Genomic DNA, 20,317 nt, shown 5'->3' with positions numbered 1-20,317 from the left:
TTTGTCTGAACACAAAATCTGATGACTTCATATCCAACTGTGTCCTGTGCAAGCATGTTTCTCTCCCATGTCTCAAGCTATGCTGAATCCAATCCCACCCTTCTGGGAGTCTAGACAATGTATTTGTGGCTCTGCGTTATCTTGGTGACTGCTTTGGCAGGTCAGAACTGTATTCATTCCTTAAATGGATATACCAAGTGTGGACTCTGAAATTAGCAAGATTAATTTTGACACACAATTGGAAAGACCCATTATCCCCAAGTGCACTGTGGCTGGAGACTGAACCTGTAAGTCAGTTCATTCAAATCCTCAGGATCGCAGCTGTGTTGGGGTCAACACAGGGCAGAGGAGAGAAGATGTCTTTTAAAGGACTATAAAAGTATAGCCGATCCATTCTCTGTAGCTTGATGCTGGCAGAGGACAACTCTTAATTTTCCAGTCCTGTCCCACTCCTTATTTGTTCAGACTCCAGATTACTCTTTCATTGATGTCTGCCCTGGTTGTGACTATGTATAGCAAGTTACAGTGTTTTAGTGATCTGTAATCTCTGGCTAGACATTGAAGAGACACTGATGAGATGCTGGAAAAATGCTGCTGTTGTTTACATGTCAAATGCACCTGATACAAAAGAATGTTATTTGTGCTACTCTTAGAGTACTCTGCAAAGGAGGAAGAGTATCCAAGAGCATTCTGGTACTGGTCTTTTTTCTAGCTCTTGGGTTGTTAAAACTGAACAGATGCAACGGGAAAAAAACCAATGTGCAAAAGGAAAAGTTTCTGATTCACCCAAGTGGTAGGAGTATTATTCTGTTAGTAAGTGAAGTTTAGAGTGGCTCATCAGCAGCCACCCAAAATTTAACTTTAATTATACCTAGTTAGGCAGAATACCTAATTATATCTAATTAGGCAGAATAGAAATTTTTTTCTCACAACTCCAAACTCAGATGCCCAATGAGTTTTTATTTGTTTGTTGTTGTTGTTCAGTTCATGCAAAAACAACTCATTCTCAACCAATTAAATGTCCCAGAAATTAAAAAAAAAAACTTATAAGATTGACTAGCTGATTTGACTGCAAACTCCTAATATTTAGGAAAACAGATGCATCTCTGCCAAAGGAAGTTTGTTTACCTGGTGGGTGAACACTGAAGAGGTGATCTTGATTTATTTCTGTTGCCATTCTGTGGGAAAGCAGAGCTTATATAGCACAGTTGTTGGGGTTTTTTTCAGTGACCAGATTAAATACATTTAAAGAGGTAGAGAGGCAGTGATCCCATCTCAAAAAAAATTAGGGCATTCTTTGGATCATTATGACAGAAGATAGGGTAATTTATAGTTTACACAGGCACCCAAAACCTTCTTCTGCACACATGAACTTCTTATTGGTGAAACTGAGCACCCATAGTGAGCTGGACACTGTACTAAGTATACTGAGGACATGAACTGACCCATGAAGAGTGTACATTCTAATATATGTAATAGGATTTAATAAATCTGATGGGAGGAGTAACAGGATTAGCCAATCTCATTTGATTGGAAATCTTATGGTTGGCAAAGCTCCTAAAACTGTGTATTTCTTAATAGCTTGTAAGATGACCAAGAATGTGCTGGAAGGGACCTTGTGGCACACAAGGATAAATGTAGGAACAAATTTTATAATAATCTCCACCTGATTCATTAGTTAGGAAGCCATTGTTGCAATACCAAGAAACCTATTGACTTATTATATATCACTTATTAAGTGATCTTTGTTGTGGTCACTAGAAAGAGCTGAACATATCCAGGCTTTCTCATCCCATGTGATTCCATGACTTTCTGTATATGAAGCTCTACCAAATGTGCTATGGGCTTTCCTCTGGTTCTATTAATAATTTTGTGGATAATACAACACTTGTTATTGCTCACTATTCAGTGTGGAGTGGGAATCCATCAAATAGGTTGTTCAATTTAATTGACCAATAGTTTGACTGAAAGTACTATTGATATCACCTAAATAAACTGTAGAGCTTGGTGGGTAATAAAATGTTCTAGTAGTTAGAAAGGGATCCATGAGGGCAGAGACCATGTTTTTGCCTTTTTTTGTATCCTCATCACTAAACAGTTCCTGGAACATAGTAAATGCTTAACAACGGCATATTGTTGATGATAATGATGATGGAAGCAGATATTAAAAACCTACCACGCAGAATACAGTTAGAAACTTATCTCTCCCCATCACCATCCAAAAACCTCCTCAAAGCCATCTGTACAATAATCAGCATGCTATAAAACTGCCCACTCTCTTGCAATTTTTCAAATGAAATCACTCTTGAAAGGCAAAAAGGCCAAATCAAAATGATTCTACTCTGCATCATTGTCTGGGCTGCAAAATTTGAACAAAAAGACCTAGCACTTCACCTTTCCAGAGCCTTACATTTGTCTTCTTAGTTTTGCCTGCTTTTTCCTACTAGCCTTTTCCCCCGACTCAGCTGAATTTCAGTAATTCCAAAGGCAAATCAAAATATTGTGACACAGAAATCTCTCAAGGAGAAGGACCCAATCTAGGCCCAGCAACTGAAGGAATTGCCAGCTAAACTAAAGTAAGTCTCTTAAATTAAAACACAACATTTCCACAAGTTATGGCTTTTTTTTCCTTTTAAAAAAGATGTCAACAGTCTTTAAGAGTTTGCTTAGTGTGCCTTCATACTGATAACAGTTAACAGGGTGCTCTCAACTTATGCTATGTCTAGATAGCAAGAAGCTTCCCAAATAACCGACCCAAGAAGCCAGAGAACTCAGCAGGAGGTACAATGATTTGCAAGAGTTGGATGAGAAGTCTTCCTTCTGCAAACCAATACTGGAGATAAAGTGTTTTTAATGGTGCGTGTGGTTTGCTTTTTTAAAAGACCTTCTCGGCCATGCTGGTTAGCTACAAAATTCTCCTCAATCACCAAAAAAATAACTGGATATTCATAAAAAGGTACTAACTAGCCTTATTTGTACCATCTCTATTTTTCCAAATAGCCATTTTGCTTTGGATACTGAGGCTATGATGAAATCTACTTAAGTTTAGAAAACTACCAGTAAAGTAGTAACTCATATAGGCACTTTATACATGTTTGTTAATTGATTTACTGAGGTTTCCCAAGGAAATCATGGAGGTTTTCAGACCTGGATAGTGTATTATGAATTATACATATGACATTTTTCTTCTTCTGATCTATCAAAAACCCAGGATTATATGATCAATGGCTAGAAGGGAATTTCAAAACCATCCATTCCAGGGTTTCCCTACATTGAATACGGGCAAGGAATTCCCTTCCAGATAATTTACAGTTACAATTCTTCATAGAATATAATGAAAAGATAGAAATGGATCATTCTGAGAATCGACCTCAAAGAATCCAGCAAGTCACTGAATATTTATTCTAGGAATGGGTGTTAGTAGAGCCAGAGACAAGAGAAAAGAAAGCAACAGAAATCAGTGCATTATTTGAAAATTTCCCTGCTTTTCTTTCAGGTTGGCTATTTGGCTAACAATAATTGTTATTTGCTACTGTTCACATTTTCAATTGCATCTAATAAAGGAAGGAAATAGTTTGGAGTTACTTATACAAACAGTAATAGTTTTTGGATATTTTAATCGAATCTTATACAAATAAAAGATCTGTGCTTCTCAGAAAAATCTTCTCTGAATCAAAGATGAAACCTTAAATGACACTTAAGGCAGGGTTGGAGAGAAGAGACAGATGGAAAAGAGTGGTTAGTGAAGGGCAGAGAATAATGGCAAAGCATTTACTATGCATTTTTGGTTCTTCTGACACCAGTTTTCTATTATTGGTATCGTTGGATATGTATGATTTGGGTTTGGGAGGACGAGTGTTAAGGGTTGGGATGGAGAAGGGAAACCTAAGAGTCAACTTAGTGTACTCAGAAGCAGATTAATAAACCTGAGTTTTAGTGTTAATTCTGCCTCTAGCATTGTGGGTGACTGAGGAATAATTGAGATGTCTTGGGCCTGGGCTTCAGTTCTCAAATGAGTATTCAGGTTACCTCAAATGAGGGTTAGGAGCAATGGCTATTATTCCCTTCAAGTTTCTCGAAAACAAGTCAGAAGCACAAGAAAAGAGTAAAAAATCTCAAGTAATGGGAGGAAAGAATAAGACCCACAGGTCCTCTCTCTATTTTCTCCATCATTCTTACTTAGAATATAGCTTCTTATGGCAAGAGATTTTTGGTTCTACATATCATCCAATTGCCAATACTTCCTAAAATTATCTCCATTTCCATCCTCACTCTACATCATGAATTCAAAGGGCAAAGAAATATAATTCTGGAAAGTGCAATTTTCTAGTATGGGAATAATATTCACACTTCCTGTTTTTTTTCTTAAGATATTCCAAAATTTTGATTTCTTCACCAATGGAAAAAGATACTAGGAAAAAATGAAGATCATAGCCAGGACACATTTTTCTATATACTTCATCTCAGAGAAGGGGTTTAACCCAATAAAACATACTAAACTTAATGATAAAGAAAGTACACTGACCTATAAAAAGTAATTTAATAGCTGAAACAAGATGATTAGATAATTAGCCCTTGAAAAGTTCATTTTCATACATATAAAAAAGTTTTTGCTTTTAAAAAAGTCTTAGTTGTCAAAAACAGGGGTTCTGAGGATGTCATATTTTCCATTTCGCAGGTTTTCAGGATGAAGCAAAATATCATTTATGCATATTTCCACACAGATCACTCTTTACTAGCTGATGAGTTTTGGCAGGACACTGCACAAAGGTATACTGCCATTAGTTTCTGACATTAAATTAGCTTTAAGCTTGTTGGCTATTCCAGTAACTGGAGGCAACTTGGAACCCAATCCTTGCAAAGCATTCACAGGATTTACTATCCGTTTCCCTGGCATTTTGTCTGTAGTGAGAGGTCTGGGTATGGGTTTACTAATCCAAGGATGTCTTAAAGCCTGAGCTGGGGTTAGGCGAGCAGAAGGGTCCCAATGAAGACATCTTTTTAAGAACTCTACAAACAAGTAGTCATCACACCCTTTTAGTGCTGTTACCCAGTCTTTGCTGCCTGGGGGACCTCGCTTCTTACCCCGGCGTGAACGCCCCCCAACAAGGACAGCTCTGCCATCTGGCTGAGTAGTCACAGAACAATATCGAGGCAGACCCTTGGAGTTGATAAAGTACTTGGCACGCTTAGCTTGCTCGAGAAGTTTTGGAGGGGGCATCCCTAGAAGCTCCATTATGCAAGCTAACTGGTCCCCCTCATCCTCTCCAGGGAAGAGAGGCTGTCCAGTCAAGAGTTCTGCAAGAATACAGCCAAAGCTCCAGACATCAATAGGCGTGCTGTATCGACTTCCCAAGATGATCTCTGGTGCTCTGTAAAAGCGAGACTGGATATACGTGTACAGTTTCTGGTACTCAAAACAGCTGGAGCCAAAGTCAATGACCTTGGTCGCACTGCGGCCATGTTGTTTTAGAAGAATGTTTTCTGGTTTCAGGTCACAGTGAATGATCTTGTTTCTATGAAGAGCATCCAGAGACTGCAAAATAGACTGAGCAAATTTGCGCACCAGCTGGACGCTGAATCCCTGAAATTTGTTCTTTTTGATCAGCTCATAGAGGTCTATGCTTAGCAATTCAAAAGCCATACAGACATGATTCCGGAATGTAAAGCTTTCTAGCATGTGAATAACATTCATGCTGCCTGTTTTATCCTGTTTCTTAAGATGCTCTAAAATCTTAATTTCTTCAGCAGCTTGTCGATGAAAGCGCTTTTCATTGCGGACCATCTTCAGGGCAACGTACTGGTGAAGTTTGTGGTCATATACTCGAGCTACTTGCCCAAAGCTGCCTTTCCCAATGATTTTCAGCACCTCATACCTATAAGCTAAGTGGTCTCGAGGTACATGAATGTAGCCTCCCTCAGCATCATCATATCCCCCATTGTTGGGGCCCCCCATGACACCATGTCTTTTCTTAGCATTTGGACCCACAAAATAAACTTCAGGATAATTGATGATTTCTAGCTTCTCATAAGGAGTCAGATGATGCTTATACTGCTTTAGTGCCTGTTCAGGAGTCAGAGGTACCACTTTTAGAGCTTTGGATGAGCTACCAGATTTGACAGTGTTCAAACTGTCTGAACTTTTACCCTGAGAAATTGTGGAAGGATACTTTTCAGAGCTATTTGTTCCTACTGATTGAAAAGCATTGGTTCTTCTGTTGCCAAATTCCTGAAACAGTTGTTCCACCTTAATGTCACCTCCATTTGAGATTGGTTGAATGTGGTTTGTTGTTAGCTTTTCAGTAGTAATCTAAAAAGAAGAAGATATATGAGATTTAAAAGGCAGCAGAAAATAAAATGTGAAACTATTCAGAAAGAAAATAAACCATAAAAACTCCATAAACTCTTAAATTCAGTAATGCCCTTTATTAAAGTTAAAATGATCCAAAGGGAAGAAAGGAAAATCAATTAGAGACTTCCGGATTGGGCCTCAAGAAGTCAGTATTATTGGTCCTGACTTGGCCAATCATTTGTTATTAGACCCTAGGCCACTTAATATTTTAGTGTCTCACAAATTTATATAAAAAGGGGATGGTGCATCACATCCAAACTTCTCTCTTTAGTTCTTAAGACCTTCCATATTCTGTCTTCCCCTTGTCTATCCAAGATTATATCCTTCTAATCTCCAACATAAAACTTTTGTTCCATCATATCAGTTTTCTGTTGCTCATGCTGGCAATATTCTCTCCTCTCCCTATCCAAATCTCATTGACTTTTAGAGGCTGGCTCAAGTCTCACGTCCTCCACTGGACAATCTAAGACTCCCTCAAACTCAGAATGCCCTCATCTTTCTTTGATCTATAGAACCTACAATATTTGCTTCAAAATTTAATATTAAGTGTTTTCTGTTGGTTGCTAACCATGTTTGCATCCACGTGCATATATCATGTAATTTTTGCCTGAAAACATTCAGTATATGATAATCAACTTTCTGGAAATAATCCTCTGCATTAACCAAGCTGCTTCTCAGAATACAAATAGCAGAGTATAGCTGAAAATAAAGTGAACATCTTTTGCCATGGATAGCATATACAATGGATTGGTAAGAAGATTCCTGGAGTCTTGCAAATCTAATCAAAAGGACTTTAAATTAAAAAGAAAGGGAAAGAGAAAGAATTGCCCATGAAAAAATATAGAATATAGGAAGGAAAATACAAAGTATAACACTCAGAGAGGTAGTCAAAGCCAAGATGCAGTGAAACTCATGTCCTCAGATATCTCCAGACAATTACAGAAAAGATGAGTAATAAGGAAGATGCACTGGCGAGTCATCCAAATGAATTCAGGCAAATATGACCTCAAAAGTCTCACACTTAATGGGGTGAGAGATTCTTGACTGAAAAATGGCCTGAGAGGATATACTTTATTTCAGGAAGAAGAGCACAGGTTTGGAGTTTACTACTGAGAACCTGGCCAGAAAGAAGAGATGAAGAGTCTGAGGAAAAGATCACAATCTTAGTATGGAAGCATCATCATAGTCGTGATGAGGGACTTTGGTTATCCTAATGTCTTCTTGTGCTTTCTTTCTCTGCCCAAACCAGGAAAGTTGATATGCTTTAAGAATAACTCAATTCTTCACAAGGTAAAGGAATTGAATACTGGATCAGGAATGATGGGAACCTTGTGGGGAAATGACCATTTTGCCTTGAAATTAGTGACAAAAAAGAAGATAAAAGCTAGATGTTGTCTGATATGCACTCTAAGTTTTATAAAAGCAGACTTCAAAGAGTTAGAGGAAAAGTAGATTGGATTACATAAGGTTAAATTCACTAAGAGAGCTAGACTTCAGAATAAAAATTTGAAGATACACAGAGAAATACTACTGAAAAGAAAAAGCAGAACTGTCTAAAGAGGAGATTTATTAACCAACCTGAGTTTCTAAAGGCTATATACAGAAATCTGAGGCAAAGACTAATAAATTAAGGATATCTTTTTTGACCCAAACTTGAAATTTCATCAGTTTAGAGAATTTCTCATGTATGAATTCCCTCCACATCGATGTATGAATTACTCTAATTTAGAGCCTAGAAACTTGCCCAGAGTACAGAGGAATTAAGGAATTTGTCCTGAAAAACACATGGCACATTCTTATAGAAATGTTGTTACATATGCTAAAGCTTGGAACAAGCAGGAAAGCTAAGATTAACAACAAAGGGTAGAAGATTTTTAAAAAATTACTACATATTAAGGAAAAGAGGATCAAAAAAGGGAAAAATTGCTCCTAAAATTGAAAAGTGTAATGATAACTGATTAAAGAGAAGGTAGAGTTGTTCAAGCCTTTTTTTTTTTTTTTTTTTTTTTTTTTTTTTTTTGCAATATAATCTGCTAAAAAGAAGCACCTTTAGACTGGAAAGAATAGAACAAAAGTGGATCACACATGGCACAAAATATAGAATGCCAGGACTGGAATCAGGAAGACTCATTTTAATTAATTCAAATCCAGCATCAGACTAGCTGTGACCTTACATATGTCACTTGCTCTCTTTGCCTCAGTTTCCTCATCTGTTAAATGAGCTGGAGAAAGAAATGGCAAACTACTCTCGTATCATTATCAAGAAAACCCTAAGTGGGGTCACAAAGAGTCAGATACAAATAAAATAACTCAACGAAAATAAACTATTGTAAGAAATATAAAGAAACTACCTAGCTGCTTTTGAGGCAACTAAGTGATGCAGTACATGAGAGTCCTGGTCTTGGATTCAGAAAGACTTGAGTTCCAATACTGCCTCAGATACCTACTAGCTGTGTGATCCTTGCACAGAGAATCACATAGCTCTCTCATCCTCAGTTTCATCATCTGTAAATGGGGATATTTGCTTCTTAGGATTCCTGTGAGAAGCAAGACACAGTAAATACTTAAAAGGTGCTTAACAAACTTTAATGCATTGCATATTGTATAAATGCTAGTTCTAATTATCATTATCATCAATACTCAAGAGTTCAAGTCACCAATGAACTGTACTTGGGAGCTGTGATTGCTAAGTGACCATTAGAAGATCCTAGAAAATAGGAGAGGTCCCCCTAGATTGGAGAAAGGCAAAGGTTACCCCAATTTTCAAAGAAGAGAGAGAAAGGAATCTATAAATTATAGAACAGTGAATCTGACTTTGATTTGTAGCAAAATTCTAGAACTTCTTATTAAATAACCAGTAAGGGGATATCTAGTCTTGGAAGCAATGATCACAGCTATTTATGGTTTTATGAAGAAAAGGCCATATTTGACTAACTTAACTTCATCTTTTGACAGTGTCTTAAAATCAAAAAATCAGGAAAATGCTGATATATTTTACTGAGAATAAATAAAGTTTGTTTCAGAATGTCTATGCTATTCTTGTGGAATAGGTAGAGAGATGTGGAGCAGATAACAATATACTTTGACAGTTCTGGAATTCATAGAATAGCCTGATCCAAAGCACAATCATTAATCATTTAATGTCAGGTTAGAAGTGGTCTCTAGTGCAGTGCCCTTGAAATTTGTGTTCTACCCTGTGCTATATAACATCATTTAATCAGGAATTTGGATAAAGCCTTTATATATGGCTTTAAAAGCTATGAAAATATAGCTACCCACAATTTTCAAGTGTATAGGTAATACAAAGATGAAAGATAGCAAATATTCTGGATAACAAGATCCAAAAATAAAATATCTCAACGAGCTAGTAAATATAACTATATGTATCAAATAAAATTTAATATAGACAATACAAACTACCTTTGGATTCAAAAGAATAAACTACACAATTACAAGATGGAGAAATGTGTTGCTACATAGCAGTTTATGTGAAAGACCTAGACTTTTGGAGGTCTATTTGTCAAAAACACACTTGGAGTAGTGGCAAAACCACTGGATTTAGAATTGGAGCCAGGATTCCCAGCTCTGCTACTTGAAGTCTTGAGCAAGTTACTCAACTCCTCAAGTCCTCAATTTCCTCAGTCTGTCAGTCTGCCAGGAACTATGTTAAGCAATGGCAATGCAAAGAAAGTCAAAAAAAGCAAAACAAAACAAAACAAAAAATGAAATGATTGGGCTTGAACTTAAGGTTCCTTCCAGTTTTAAATTTATGATCCTATTAACAACATAGATGGCAACTACAAAAGCTCATTCAATTTTGGATTGCACTGAGAGACCCAACAAATAGAACCACGAAGATGTATAAATTACCATGTTGAGTTGTAGGGACCTCACTTTTAGCAAGGATACTAGTGAGCTAAAGAATATTCAGAGGACCATAAGTGGAATTTTGAAAAACCTCCAGATGATGCAATATGATGTTTCCCCATAGAGAAAAGGAGACTTAAGGAGGAGATGATCACTGTCTTCAAGTATGCAAGGGGTCATCGTGTCAGAAGACTCGGAAGTGTTCTGTTTGGCTCTCAAGGGCAGACTGGGAGCAATAAGTACAGGTTACAAAAACTCTACATAAGAATAGAAATGTCCCCACAAGCCATTCCAGAGTAGATCAAGCTGTCTGAGAAATCAAAAGCTCCCATCAACACCAGTCTTTCAGAAGAGGCTAGGGAACTAAGCATTATGTAAGCTATAGATGGGATTTTTGTTCAGGCAAGGGGGGATTCAGGAGATGCTGAGGACCCTTCCAGATGAGAGTCTATCATTTTCTCTATTGTCTGTCTCACACCCATCCATGTCTGCTGGAACCAGCTCCCACCTGGACACAGCATCAGAATCCAGATTCCCCTCCAGCACCAGAAAGAAGCACCTACAAAGGGCTCCTCTACAGGCAAAATTTAGAGAACAAGAGAAACATAAGCAGCATATCCTCTAGTTTCTCATTCCACATCAGCCCTATAACTATCTATGGGACCTGGGGCAGTTACTTCCCCTCATGGGATTGTTCTTTTCATCTGTAACATGGGGATTATAGGATCTGAACTATATGACATCTGAGGTGCTGTTAAGTTTGAAATCTATGATCTTATAATACATGATGAGTGCTACATTGGTACCCATGAGATGGTAAAAGAATGAAAGGAAAGCACCCAAGTTAGCTGGATGGATCCTCCACAAAGGATGTGTGGAAAGACACAGGAAAGAATTGCATAGAATAAGATGTAGAAGAGCTGTAATCCATATTAGTAGAGTCAATATTCACAAAAAATTAAAACACAAATTGATAAAAATAGCAAACTAAAGTAAATACATATTTTTTTCCTCTGTTATATATTGTAAGTTTCTGGAAGGTAAGGATGATGTCTAAACTTCTGTTTCCTTCACAGAATCCAGCAAATTGCTAGCCACAAAGTAATTGCTCAATAAATATTTGGTGACTGAATCTTTGGTGCCCACAAATTACAGATGATTCCAATTATTTATTGATATTTCTAAGCAATTCAATACTAAATTTCTGATAGGAAAGGTAGGGTTTCTTGGATTTGGTTTTGTTTTTACAAAAACTCTCTATGAGGGGGCAGCTAGGTGGTACAGCGCATAGAGCATCAGCCCTGAAATCAGAGAGGACCTGAATTCAAATTTGGGCTCAGACACTTAACACATCCTAGATATGTGACACTGGGCAAGTCACTTAGCTCCAATTGCCTTAGTAAAAACAAACACACACATTAAAAAAAAAAAAAAAACTCTCTTTGAGACATAAAAACTCAAAACAGATCAATAAAACAGAACTTTTTTCCTCTAAAAATCCCAACATTATCTAGCCTCCATTGGATCATATTTTATTTATTTATTTGGTGATAAGCAGTGATTCTTCTGGAAAAATTTGCACCTCTGACTTTTTCATAGGTGTAAAGACTACTCAAATGAAATGTTAAAGTTATAGGTTGAAAAAGCAAAATTAAAAGCAACCATCAAGAACCATTTGTGTAAATGATGGAAAAGGTTAAGAACAAAGGAAAGCAAGAGATTTAAAACCCTGGGATATCTTAAAAGAATTATTCTTAGTATATTTTAAGGAATTAGAGCCTAATAATAATAATATGATTAATTTTATACCTTTTAGAATAAGAAGTAGATTATGTTTTGCTTATTTGCCGATTTGGTAGATCACTGTAGATCAGGAGTTTTTATTCTAGAGTTCACCAACACCCACTCAGTCTATAAGCTTATTTTTTTTACTTGTAAAAAATATATGATAACTGTATTTCAAAATATTAGTTTCCTTTGCTATACAAAGAAAAAAAAACCTTCCAAGAAAGAATCTGTAGGCTTTATCAAAATGTCAAAGGCAGGGAGTGGGGGGGGTCCACGATCCCAAAAATGTTAAGGATGAACCCTTGCTTTAGATGAAGGCAGTGGGCCCTGAGCTAGAGTTCTGGTCTCTAGATTTGATAGTGTGATAACCATCAAAAAATGAGAATCCAAAAGGGCCATATTTTTAAAAATGAAATTTAATCATAACCTGAGCAAAAAAAAAAAAAAAAAGCCACTGGTACTGAAAATAGTTTATCTTATTATAAATAAAATAAAATCCCGCTTAAGAAAACACATAAAGAAAAAAAATGCCATTTTAAATAACTGTTTACTGATTGCAAACAGTTTCCCCAAATAATACTCCTCATAAGACTATTAATTAATCCTAGGTTATTTCTAGGTCACCAATATCTCAAGTTATACCCCCTCCCCCCCCAAAAAAAATGTTCCACTCTCTTAAACAACACCAGAGCAGTCATTTCAAGTATGACCACAGATGTTTTCCATTTTGGCCCTTAGTTTTAAAATAAAGAGGTGAGATATGAGCCAGTCTCAGTCTCCTAGTTCTAAAATTATAGTTTAGCAGCAATATTAATAGAACTACAGACATTAAACAACTAAACCCAAATACATAATTGCTAGATTGTATTAGTAAACATTGTATCCACTTGGTAAGTTTAGAAAGCCACTTCTACTCTTAGGTATAGTTAGGGCCTCAGTTTCCTCCTCTGTAAAACAAAGAGGTTTAAACTAAACGATCTTTTTCAAGTCAAAAATTCTAGTGTTCTATTTTAGGCATCAATTATGCTGAACCAGAGAAAGAAATTGCCTATTGTGAATTAATGCTGAGATCCATGTATTAATGATAAAAAATTATGCATATTTCAATCATTACTTCTTACATTTTTTCATCTTAATGTTTCTCTTTATCTTTGAAAATCTTCAGGATTCACTCTTAGTAAAATGGAGAAGTTGTTTTTGGGTAGTACCCTATAGTTTCCATTTCAGTATCTTAGGTCTCCCTTTTCTTCTCCCTTTTCTATTCTGTTATGGGCCAGAACTCTGAAACAAGGATTCTTACAAGGTGCTAAGTCAGTAGAACTGGATAAAAACAATGGCTATCTAGTTTAGCATGGTGCTTAATAATTCTCTAGTTCAGTACATGTATTTAGTACTTAATATAGTTCCACAAGATTCACATCTATGATAATGAGTATATAACAGTCAGCAAGGACTGGACGAGATCCTCCTGCATTTCTCCACTGAGACAGGGCTGGTCTGAAAAGCTCTCCAGAAAGCTGCCCAGCCCCAGGAAGGAGATAATAAAGAATTTGGACTGTAACAGCTGGCTATTCTTGTGGTGATTACTCTACTGAAAGGAAGACTGCTCCAAAGACCTCTAGAAACCCACCAAGATTACATTATTCCCCACCTAGAACCCAACATATTTACACCAATCACCAACCCCACCTAACCATGGTGCCCTATTATATAGGGAAACCTCTTGGAGATAGTCTGAATCACTCTATAACTTATTAAAACCTACTTTCAACTGGCTATCCAAGTTAATGTGCTACCTTTCCCTTTTAATAGAGAGCCAACACCATTTCCATTGTGTCTGATTCAGCCCATTTAAGATTTTCTGGGCAAAGACACTGGTATGCTTTGCTATTTCCTTCTCCAGCTCATTTTACAGGTGAGGAACTGAGGCAATCAGGGGTAAGTGACTTGCCTAGGATCACACAGCTAGTGTCTGAGGGCAGATTTGAACTCCCAAAGATGAGTCAGTCTGATATCAGGCCTTCACCACCTAGCTGCACCATTGCCCCACCCCAAAACAAGAAATCTCAAATCACAGAACTTGAGTCATCAACAACAGGCGAAGATAGTTGGAGATGGGCATAACGTGTGCCTTTTACCTCACATACCTACATATAAAAGCCTGGTTTTTGAAAGGCTTCTTTTATGTTCATGACAACAACACATCTTAGATTCAGAGCACGGGGAAGAACAGATGAATCTCCAAGTAAAAGATTTTGTCTCATAGAAATATAAACTAAAGATAGAGAATACTATTTAAAGGGATTTGAAAAATTCCCACTAATGTCTGTGAAAGTTTTCATCAAAGCCATGAAGTAAGGGAATTTTTTCCAAGCAGGGAGGAGTCCTTCTGATGGATGTTTTCCTTTTGTGCAACCAACACAGATTTTGGCTCATATAAATTAGGAATTAAGTGCCCTATGCTATAAATAAAATTTTTCCATTGTTCTAGAGAAAATCTTCCACTGCCCACTCAGCATATTAGACTATAAACTAGCTATAGAACATTATACATTTCTATTTTAGGGTTGGTCACAGTGACATGGCAATTTGTATCTATTTCTGAATGTACCCAACTACTATAGATGTTCAACAACCAAACATAGTCTGTTCACATCAAGAATAACCAGCTGACACATCACATTTATCATTACTGAGAGAATGTACATATTAAAAGTACTTAAAAAACAAATTTTAATTGGGGGAGGGGGAAATGGCATCTAGGTGAGACAGTGAATAAAGTACAAGAGTTGGAAACAGGAAGACTAGACTTCCAATCCTCAGATTTAAGGATACTTATTAGACTCCTAGTCCTGGGTAAGGCAGCTAACCCGTCACAGCCTCAGTATTGTATCTATTAGATCAGGATATTAATAGCATCTAACTGTTGTGAAGATCAAACAGGACCAAAATGGAAAGAGCTTTGCAAACCTCAAAGCAGCATATAAATATTAGTTATTATTGTGCTCGAAAGAGGATTTCATTTTACATCATTCTTTACAGCCAGCTATGAAGTCCATCCATCTCTCTCATCCTTTTATTGTTGTGCTGTTTAGTCACTTTCAGCTGTGTCCAATTCTTTGTGACCTCATTTAGAATTTTCTTGGCAAAATACAGAAATGTCGTTTCCTTCTCCAGTTCATTTTATAGATGAGGAAATGAGGCAAACAGGGTTATGTGACTAGCCCAGGATCACACAGGTGGTAACTGTCTGAGGCTAGATTTGAATTCAGGAAGATGAGTATTCTTGACTCCAGATCACTTCACCTACTTAGTCATTTAGTTGTCCATTTCCCTTCAGTAACACACACACACACACACACACACACACACACACACACACACACAAGTATTTATATATTACATAGTTGTAAAGTCAGAATTTTAAATCTATAATCAAATCTAAAAAATGTTGCAACTAGAATGCAAATTAGAATTAGTAGGCAAAAAATTAATAGCATACTGAACCCAAAGTGTCAGGAATTAAATTTCTTTTGCATTCTTAGCAGTACGTCTTTATTAGGCCAATGCAGAGTGACTTCCAGAGGCTGACTGCTTAAACCAAAATTCAAATGAACTTCCCTTTTGAGTCAGATGACTGACAAAGCAACCTGCTTCTAAAAGTAGTTCACTTTTTTCACTCAATTTCTCTGAGAAACCCCATATGGTAGCTGTGAGTAGTTAAAAGATTTGATGGCTATCTCAAGGGGTATGGTAGTTATGGAACTGTTAGAGGTTTTTACATGCCTAGCAAGCAAACCACTGTATGCTGTGTATGGGAAGGAAATGATACTGTACTTCAGAAAAGAGATAAAAATAGAATGACTGGCCTTCCAAATGTCTGGCCTTATGTTCTTGGCACATGCTTTAAATATTATGAGTCCAGAAAGTAACAAGTAAAAATGATGATTCCACATTGGCTTGTCATTAAACAGAACAAAAACTGAATAATACTTAAAGAGGAGAATGAGGAAAGAGTGATTTTCCTTCCTTATAAAAAACATTTTAGGTATTAAAACAGGAAAGCATAAAAGAAAACTATCACATATAATCAACTCAGTTATTCATAAGGTTATGACTATAGTAAAATTATGAATTTCAGAAAAGCTTCTCCCTAATATTTAACTTATATGGGGGCCACCAGTCTTACTTAAATATAATTAGGAGATAAATTCACTTCTCCCCAAAAAGCAATCCAATGCCAAATGAACTCTTGAGTAGCTGGTGAGATGGAACATGGATAGAGAATAGAGAATCAGCCTCGCAGCCATGAAGTCCTGGGTTCAAGTTCCACTTCTGACACATACTGGCTATATGACCCCAGGCATGTCACTTAACTCCAAGACTATATTGGCAGAGGGAATTTTGTAACCTGGGATTTCCCTTATATCATGAAATTACAACATCTATCTGGATATTATCAAGTGTCTCTAAGTAATCTAATATCTTATAGAAGAAAACTAGCAGAGAGGAGAAAGTACAGAACTTATCAGTGGTTTTCACAAATGGAGCTTTTGTAATTATGCAATTAGAAAATAAACACTGCCTACTTAAAGGTAGCACAGTGCTTTTTTTTCCTAGTGATTTACATTTATTGCAGTAATCAAGATGGAAATTGGGCTTTGTTCCAAAAATCATTCCATATATCTATACAAGAGCCATAGTAAGGGGTCTATGGGAAGGAGGACTTAAATGTTTTGAGAAACAGAATGAAAGAGTATATAACATGGTCCATGATAAAACAATTGACAAAGTTCTCAGAGAATCTGGTAATGCTTCCTTCCTTCTTAACAAAATAATTAGTAGAGTTTCCAAAAAAAAAAAAAAAAAACATAAAGTACTTACATATAATCTTCTAGGTAGAGCTGGTTCAGAAGGGTTGCAGGTTGTATTGGAACCAGGTGGACATTTAGTTTCATCTAACATCATGAAGGTGTCATACACACCATCTCCCAACCTAAGTGAAAACATTAGGCAGATATTAAGTGGAAATAGTAATTCTGATTGGCACTTGCCCCCTCCCCGTCAAAAGAAGGCTTTAGTGTTAACATCTATGTTTCCAAGGAATTGTTCAGTTACAGTAAGAATTCTTTGATATCAAATTCAATTAGCAACAATTAAGCAAAATAATCTTGTAGAGCAATTTTCTTTTTTTTTAATTTAAATAATTTCATTTCCATACCTGTATTTTAAAATTAAGAATTTATGCAGGTCTAATTTTTCAAATAATATAAAACATTAAAAAATACAAATTGCTCAAGGAAAAGGGTTTCTTTTAAAACTGCTCCAAAACTGAGATTAGTTTAGACGTAAAATTAAAAACCTCATCCTAGAAACTAAGAAGATAGGGGGAAAAAAAAAACACTGGGAGCATTATTACTGGATTCTAATCTACCTCTGATTATGCTTCTTTGGAGCAGTCACCAACCCTGAGCTTCAGATTCTCTATTTACAAAATGAGAAGAGCAGTTCCTCCACACATCCTGCCTCACAGGGATGAAAAATAAGATTATAGTTACAAAGCTTATTTGAATGAACAATTCACAAAATGTATCAAGTTTTCACATCCTTTTTTCCTACTCTCTGGCAGGGGAACAACATTAATGAACAAAAAGATTATCTACAGAAATGACTATATGAAAAACTTAGAGAAGCAAAAGACTTGGTTTATTCACAAATTTACTTCATAGATTGTTCTATCTGCTACTAGGAATTTAGATTTCTTAAGTGTACACTGCATTTGATTTTGGTAAATTTTGCCACCTTATTTTTCCTACCGATAGACAATGGTACCAAGTATACCTGTACAATTTTTTTTCAAAGAGCTAAGCAATGAAAACTTAAAAAAAAAAGACAAAACATTTAATGTCACATTACATTGATAATTATGTTACAGGGAAAGGGAGGGAATGTCTTAAAAAAAACTATTAGAATTGACTTTTTTTTTTTTTTTTTTTTTTTGCATAACCAATTCTAGCCTTGGAGTTTAGAGCTATTTGCAAATTGCTTTTTGGGGAAGTAGTTTAAGATGCCAGCCCCCCCCCCCAAAAAAAAAAACTTTTCAAAGATTTTTTAAAATATATATTATGGCCTCTATGCAAATGAGTCTTATCTGGGATTAATTTATATTTATAATTGAATTTTATTTCATTGGCAAGGGCTAAGAATTCTAGACTGCCTGACACTTTGCTAATGAGCTGCAGAAAACATGCTAGAGCCAGACAAGCAGCCAGAGTATAGAGAAAAAGACAGACACTCAAAGACCTGAATCATCGGATGTGTGACCTTGGGCCATTTATAGCCTCTACAATCTATATCGTCTTTATAGTCTCAGTTTCTTAATCTGTAAAATGAGAAGACGGGGATTATATAGTTCAAAGGCCTTTTCCTGCTTTAAATCACGGTTTAAATTATCTAATTATATAAACACCGAAAGAAATAAAATATAGGTATAACCCCAAAAATATTAAATGGGGGCATCAGAAAAGGAGTAGCTACAAAAAGTATTACTTTTTACCTGTTTCAAAGCCAGACCACACCCCACTGTGCAAATCCCCAAGTGTTCAGTTCTGTTTTTATCTCCCATGACCAACAGGAATTCTCTGAAGGAATTTTGCTCCCCAGCTTCCCCAGTTGGCCTTTCCGTTTTCCTAGGCTTATCCCTCCCAATCTAGTTCCTCTTTCAGGATAACCCCTCCTCTTTCCCCTCCTAGGCTCTACTCCAACTCTCTTCTTGGGTGGCATAAGGGAGAAGGAGGGAACCTACAACTGCAGGCAGGGGGTGGAGGTTGCAAACATCTCCCCAATAAGCTCACAAAGCTTTAACAAGTTCCTTTTCTCTTCTTCAGGGTTGTCTACCAAATCGAACCCCATTTTCCCAGTCTGCCCAGTCCCTCCTTTCTGCTTGGCCATCTCTTTCCTAAACCCAAACCCCTCCTGATCCCCTGGGATGCCTTCCCCATAGCTGAACCTCGATCCGCTGCAGGACTGCCCCTCCCCAAACCTAGTCCCTCCTTTTCCTGCTGTCCCCCTTCCTCAAGACAACTTCCCCTTCTCCATTTCTTGGGGTCCCCTTCCCCACTGCTAGGTCCTACTTTTCTCCTGATTTTTCTTCCCTAAAACCAGTCCCTCGTTTTGTGCTGCCTCTCTTCTTCAACCCACCCCTACTTCATCTCCTGGGGGTCCCTTCTCCTCTGAAGGTGTCTCCTTCCCCAAAACCAGTGCCCCTTTTCCAAGTCCAGCCCCCTCCTCACACCCGAGGCTCGCTTCCTCATTGCTGGGGTCCTCTTCCTCCTTTTCCTGCTGCGCCCTCCTCCCCCACGTTCCGCAGGGCCCCGACCCCACGCGCGCGCCCCTACCTTCGTGGTTCCTGGGCTGGGGGCCCAGCTCGCGGCGGCCCCGCATCCTTCCTGCCCGGCCCGCGGGCAGCACCGCCCATCGCAAAGCCCGGGACCCCTCCACGGCGAGAGGAGAAAGGGGCCTGGGAAGGACTAGCCGAAGCCGCCAGCGGTGGCGGGGATGGCTGGGGGGCCCGGACCAACCCTGGCCAGTGCTGCTTCCCCAGGAGCCCCGGCCACACACGGCCGCTCCCGCCAGCGCCAGCACTAGTCTGCCCCCTCCTCCCGCCCGCCCTCTTGGGGGCCGGGCGGGAGCCTCTGAGAGGAGGAGGGGGCGGAGATAGCGGCCTGGTTACCGCGGCAACAGGGCACGCCCCGAAGAACGTCTCCCTGGATCGACGTGATGTCGCATGGCTGGAGGGACGGGCCTCCCAAGGAACTCCTTTCCCCTTGCCACCCTCCGGGATTTGTTTGTCCCTTACCTTGAATCCTCTCCCCGCCATCGCGATCGTTGCTTCCCCGTTTGTAGATGAAAAACTGGGAGAAACCAAAGGCAAGGAGAATATTGAAAAAAATAAAAGGATTAAGTCGTGTCCGACTCTACCCTCTGGAGTGAATTGCCATTTGCTTCTCCAGCTCATTTTGCAGATGAGGAAACTGAGGCTAGCAGGGTTAAGTACCACACAGCTAGTAAGTGCGTGAGGCAGTATTTGAACTCAAGAAATCTTTCTGACATCAGGTCCGGGACTTTAATCACTGCTTCCACTTAGCTGTCCTGGGAGAGTAGGGTTTTCTTGCTTTGTATATATTTGTTTGCATATTAACTCGCCGGCCCCCATTAGACCGTAAGCTCCTAGAGAGTAGGAATTGCCTTTTGCTTCTTTTTGTATCCCCCCTCCATTATCCCAGGGGCTGACATATTGTAGGCTCTTAA

The 20,317-nt window shown here is 38.0% G+C and overlaps 1 protein-coding gene across 1 annotated transcript; it reads right to left on the bottom strand.

Moving 5' to 3' along the window:
- Positions 1-940: 940 nt before the first annotated feature.
- Positions 941-19,699, bottom strand: DYRK3 (dual specificity tyrosine phosphorylation regulated kinase 3). The gene is made up of 3 exons (XM_003767630.4): positions 19,405-19,699; positions 16,892-17,003; positions 941-6,310 (listed from the first exon to the last, which is right to left on the bottom strand). Exons 1-3 carry the CDS (start codon positions 19,482-19,484, stop codon positions 4,736-4,738), a joined length of 1,767 nt encoding a protein of 588 aa, XP_003767678.1. The 5' UTR covers positions 19,485-19,699; the 3' UTR covers positions 941-4,735.
- Positions 19,700-20,317: the final 618 nt, after the last annotated feature.

The sequence above is a fragment of the Sarcophilus harrisii genome, chromosome 4 (assembly GCF_902635505.1).
Source record: "Sarcophilus harrisii chromosome 4, mSarHar1.11, whole genome shotgun sequence".
Classification (NCBI taxonomy): Eukaryota; Metazoa; Chordata; class Mammalia; order Dasyuromorphia; family Dasyuridae; genus Sarcophilus; species Sarcophilus harrisii.
The sequence above is the reverse complement of the archived record's forward strand: the minus strand, read 5'-3'. Positions and strand labels throughout refer to the sequence as shown.

Coding starts and splice junctions, on each gene's coding strand:
- DYRK3 (XM_003767630.4), bottom strand. CDS start 19,484: ATGGGCGGTGCTGCCCGCGGGCCGGGCAGGAAGGATGCGGGGCCGCCG. Junction 17,004..19,404: donor CCAGCCCAGGAACCACGAAG/GTAGGGGCGCGC, acceptor GTTTTCACTTAG/GTTGGGAGATGGTGTGTATG. Junction 6,311..16,891: donor CTCTACCTAGAAGATTATAT/GTAAGTACTTTA, acceptor TCTTCTTTTTAG/ATTACTACTGAAAAGCTAAC.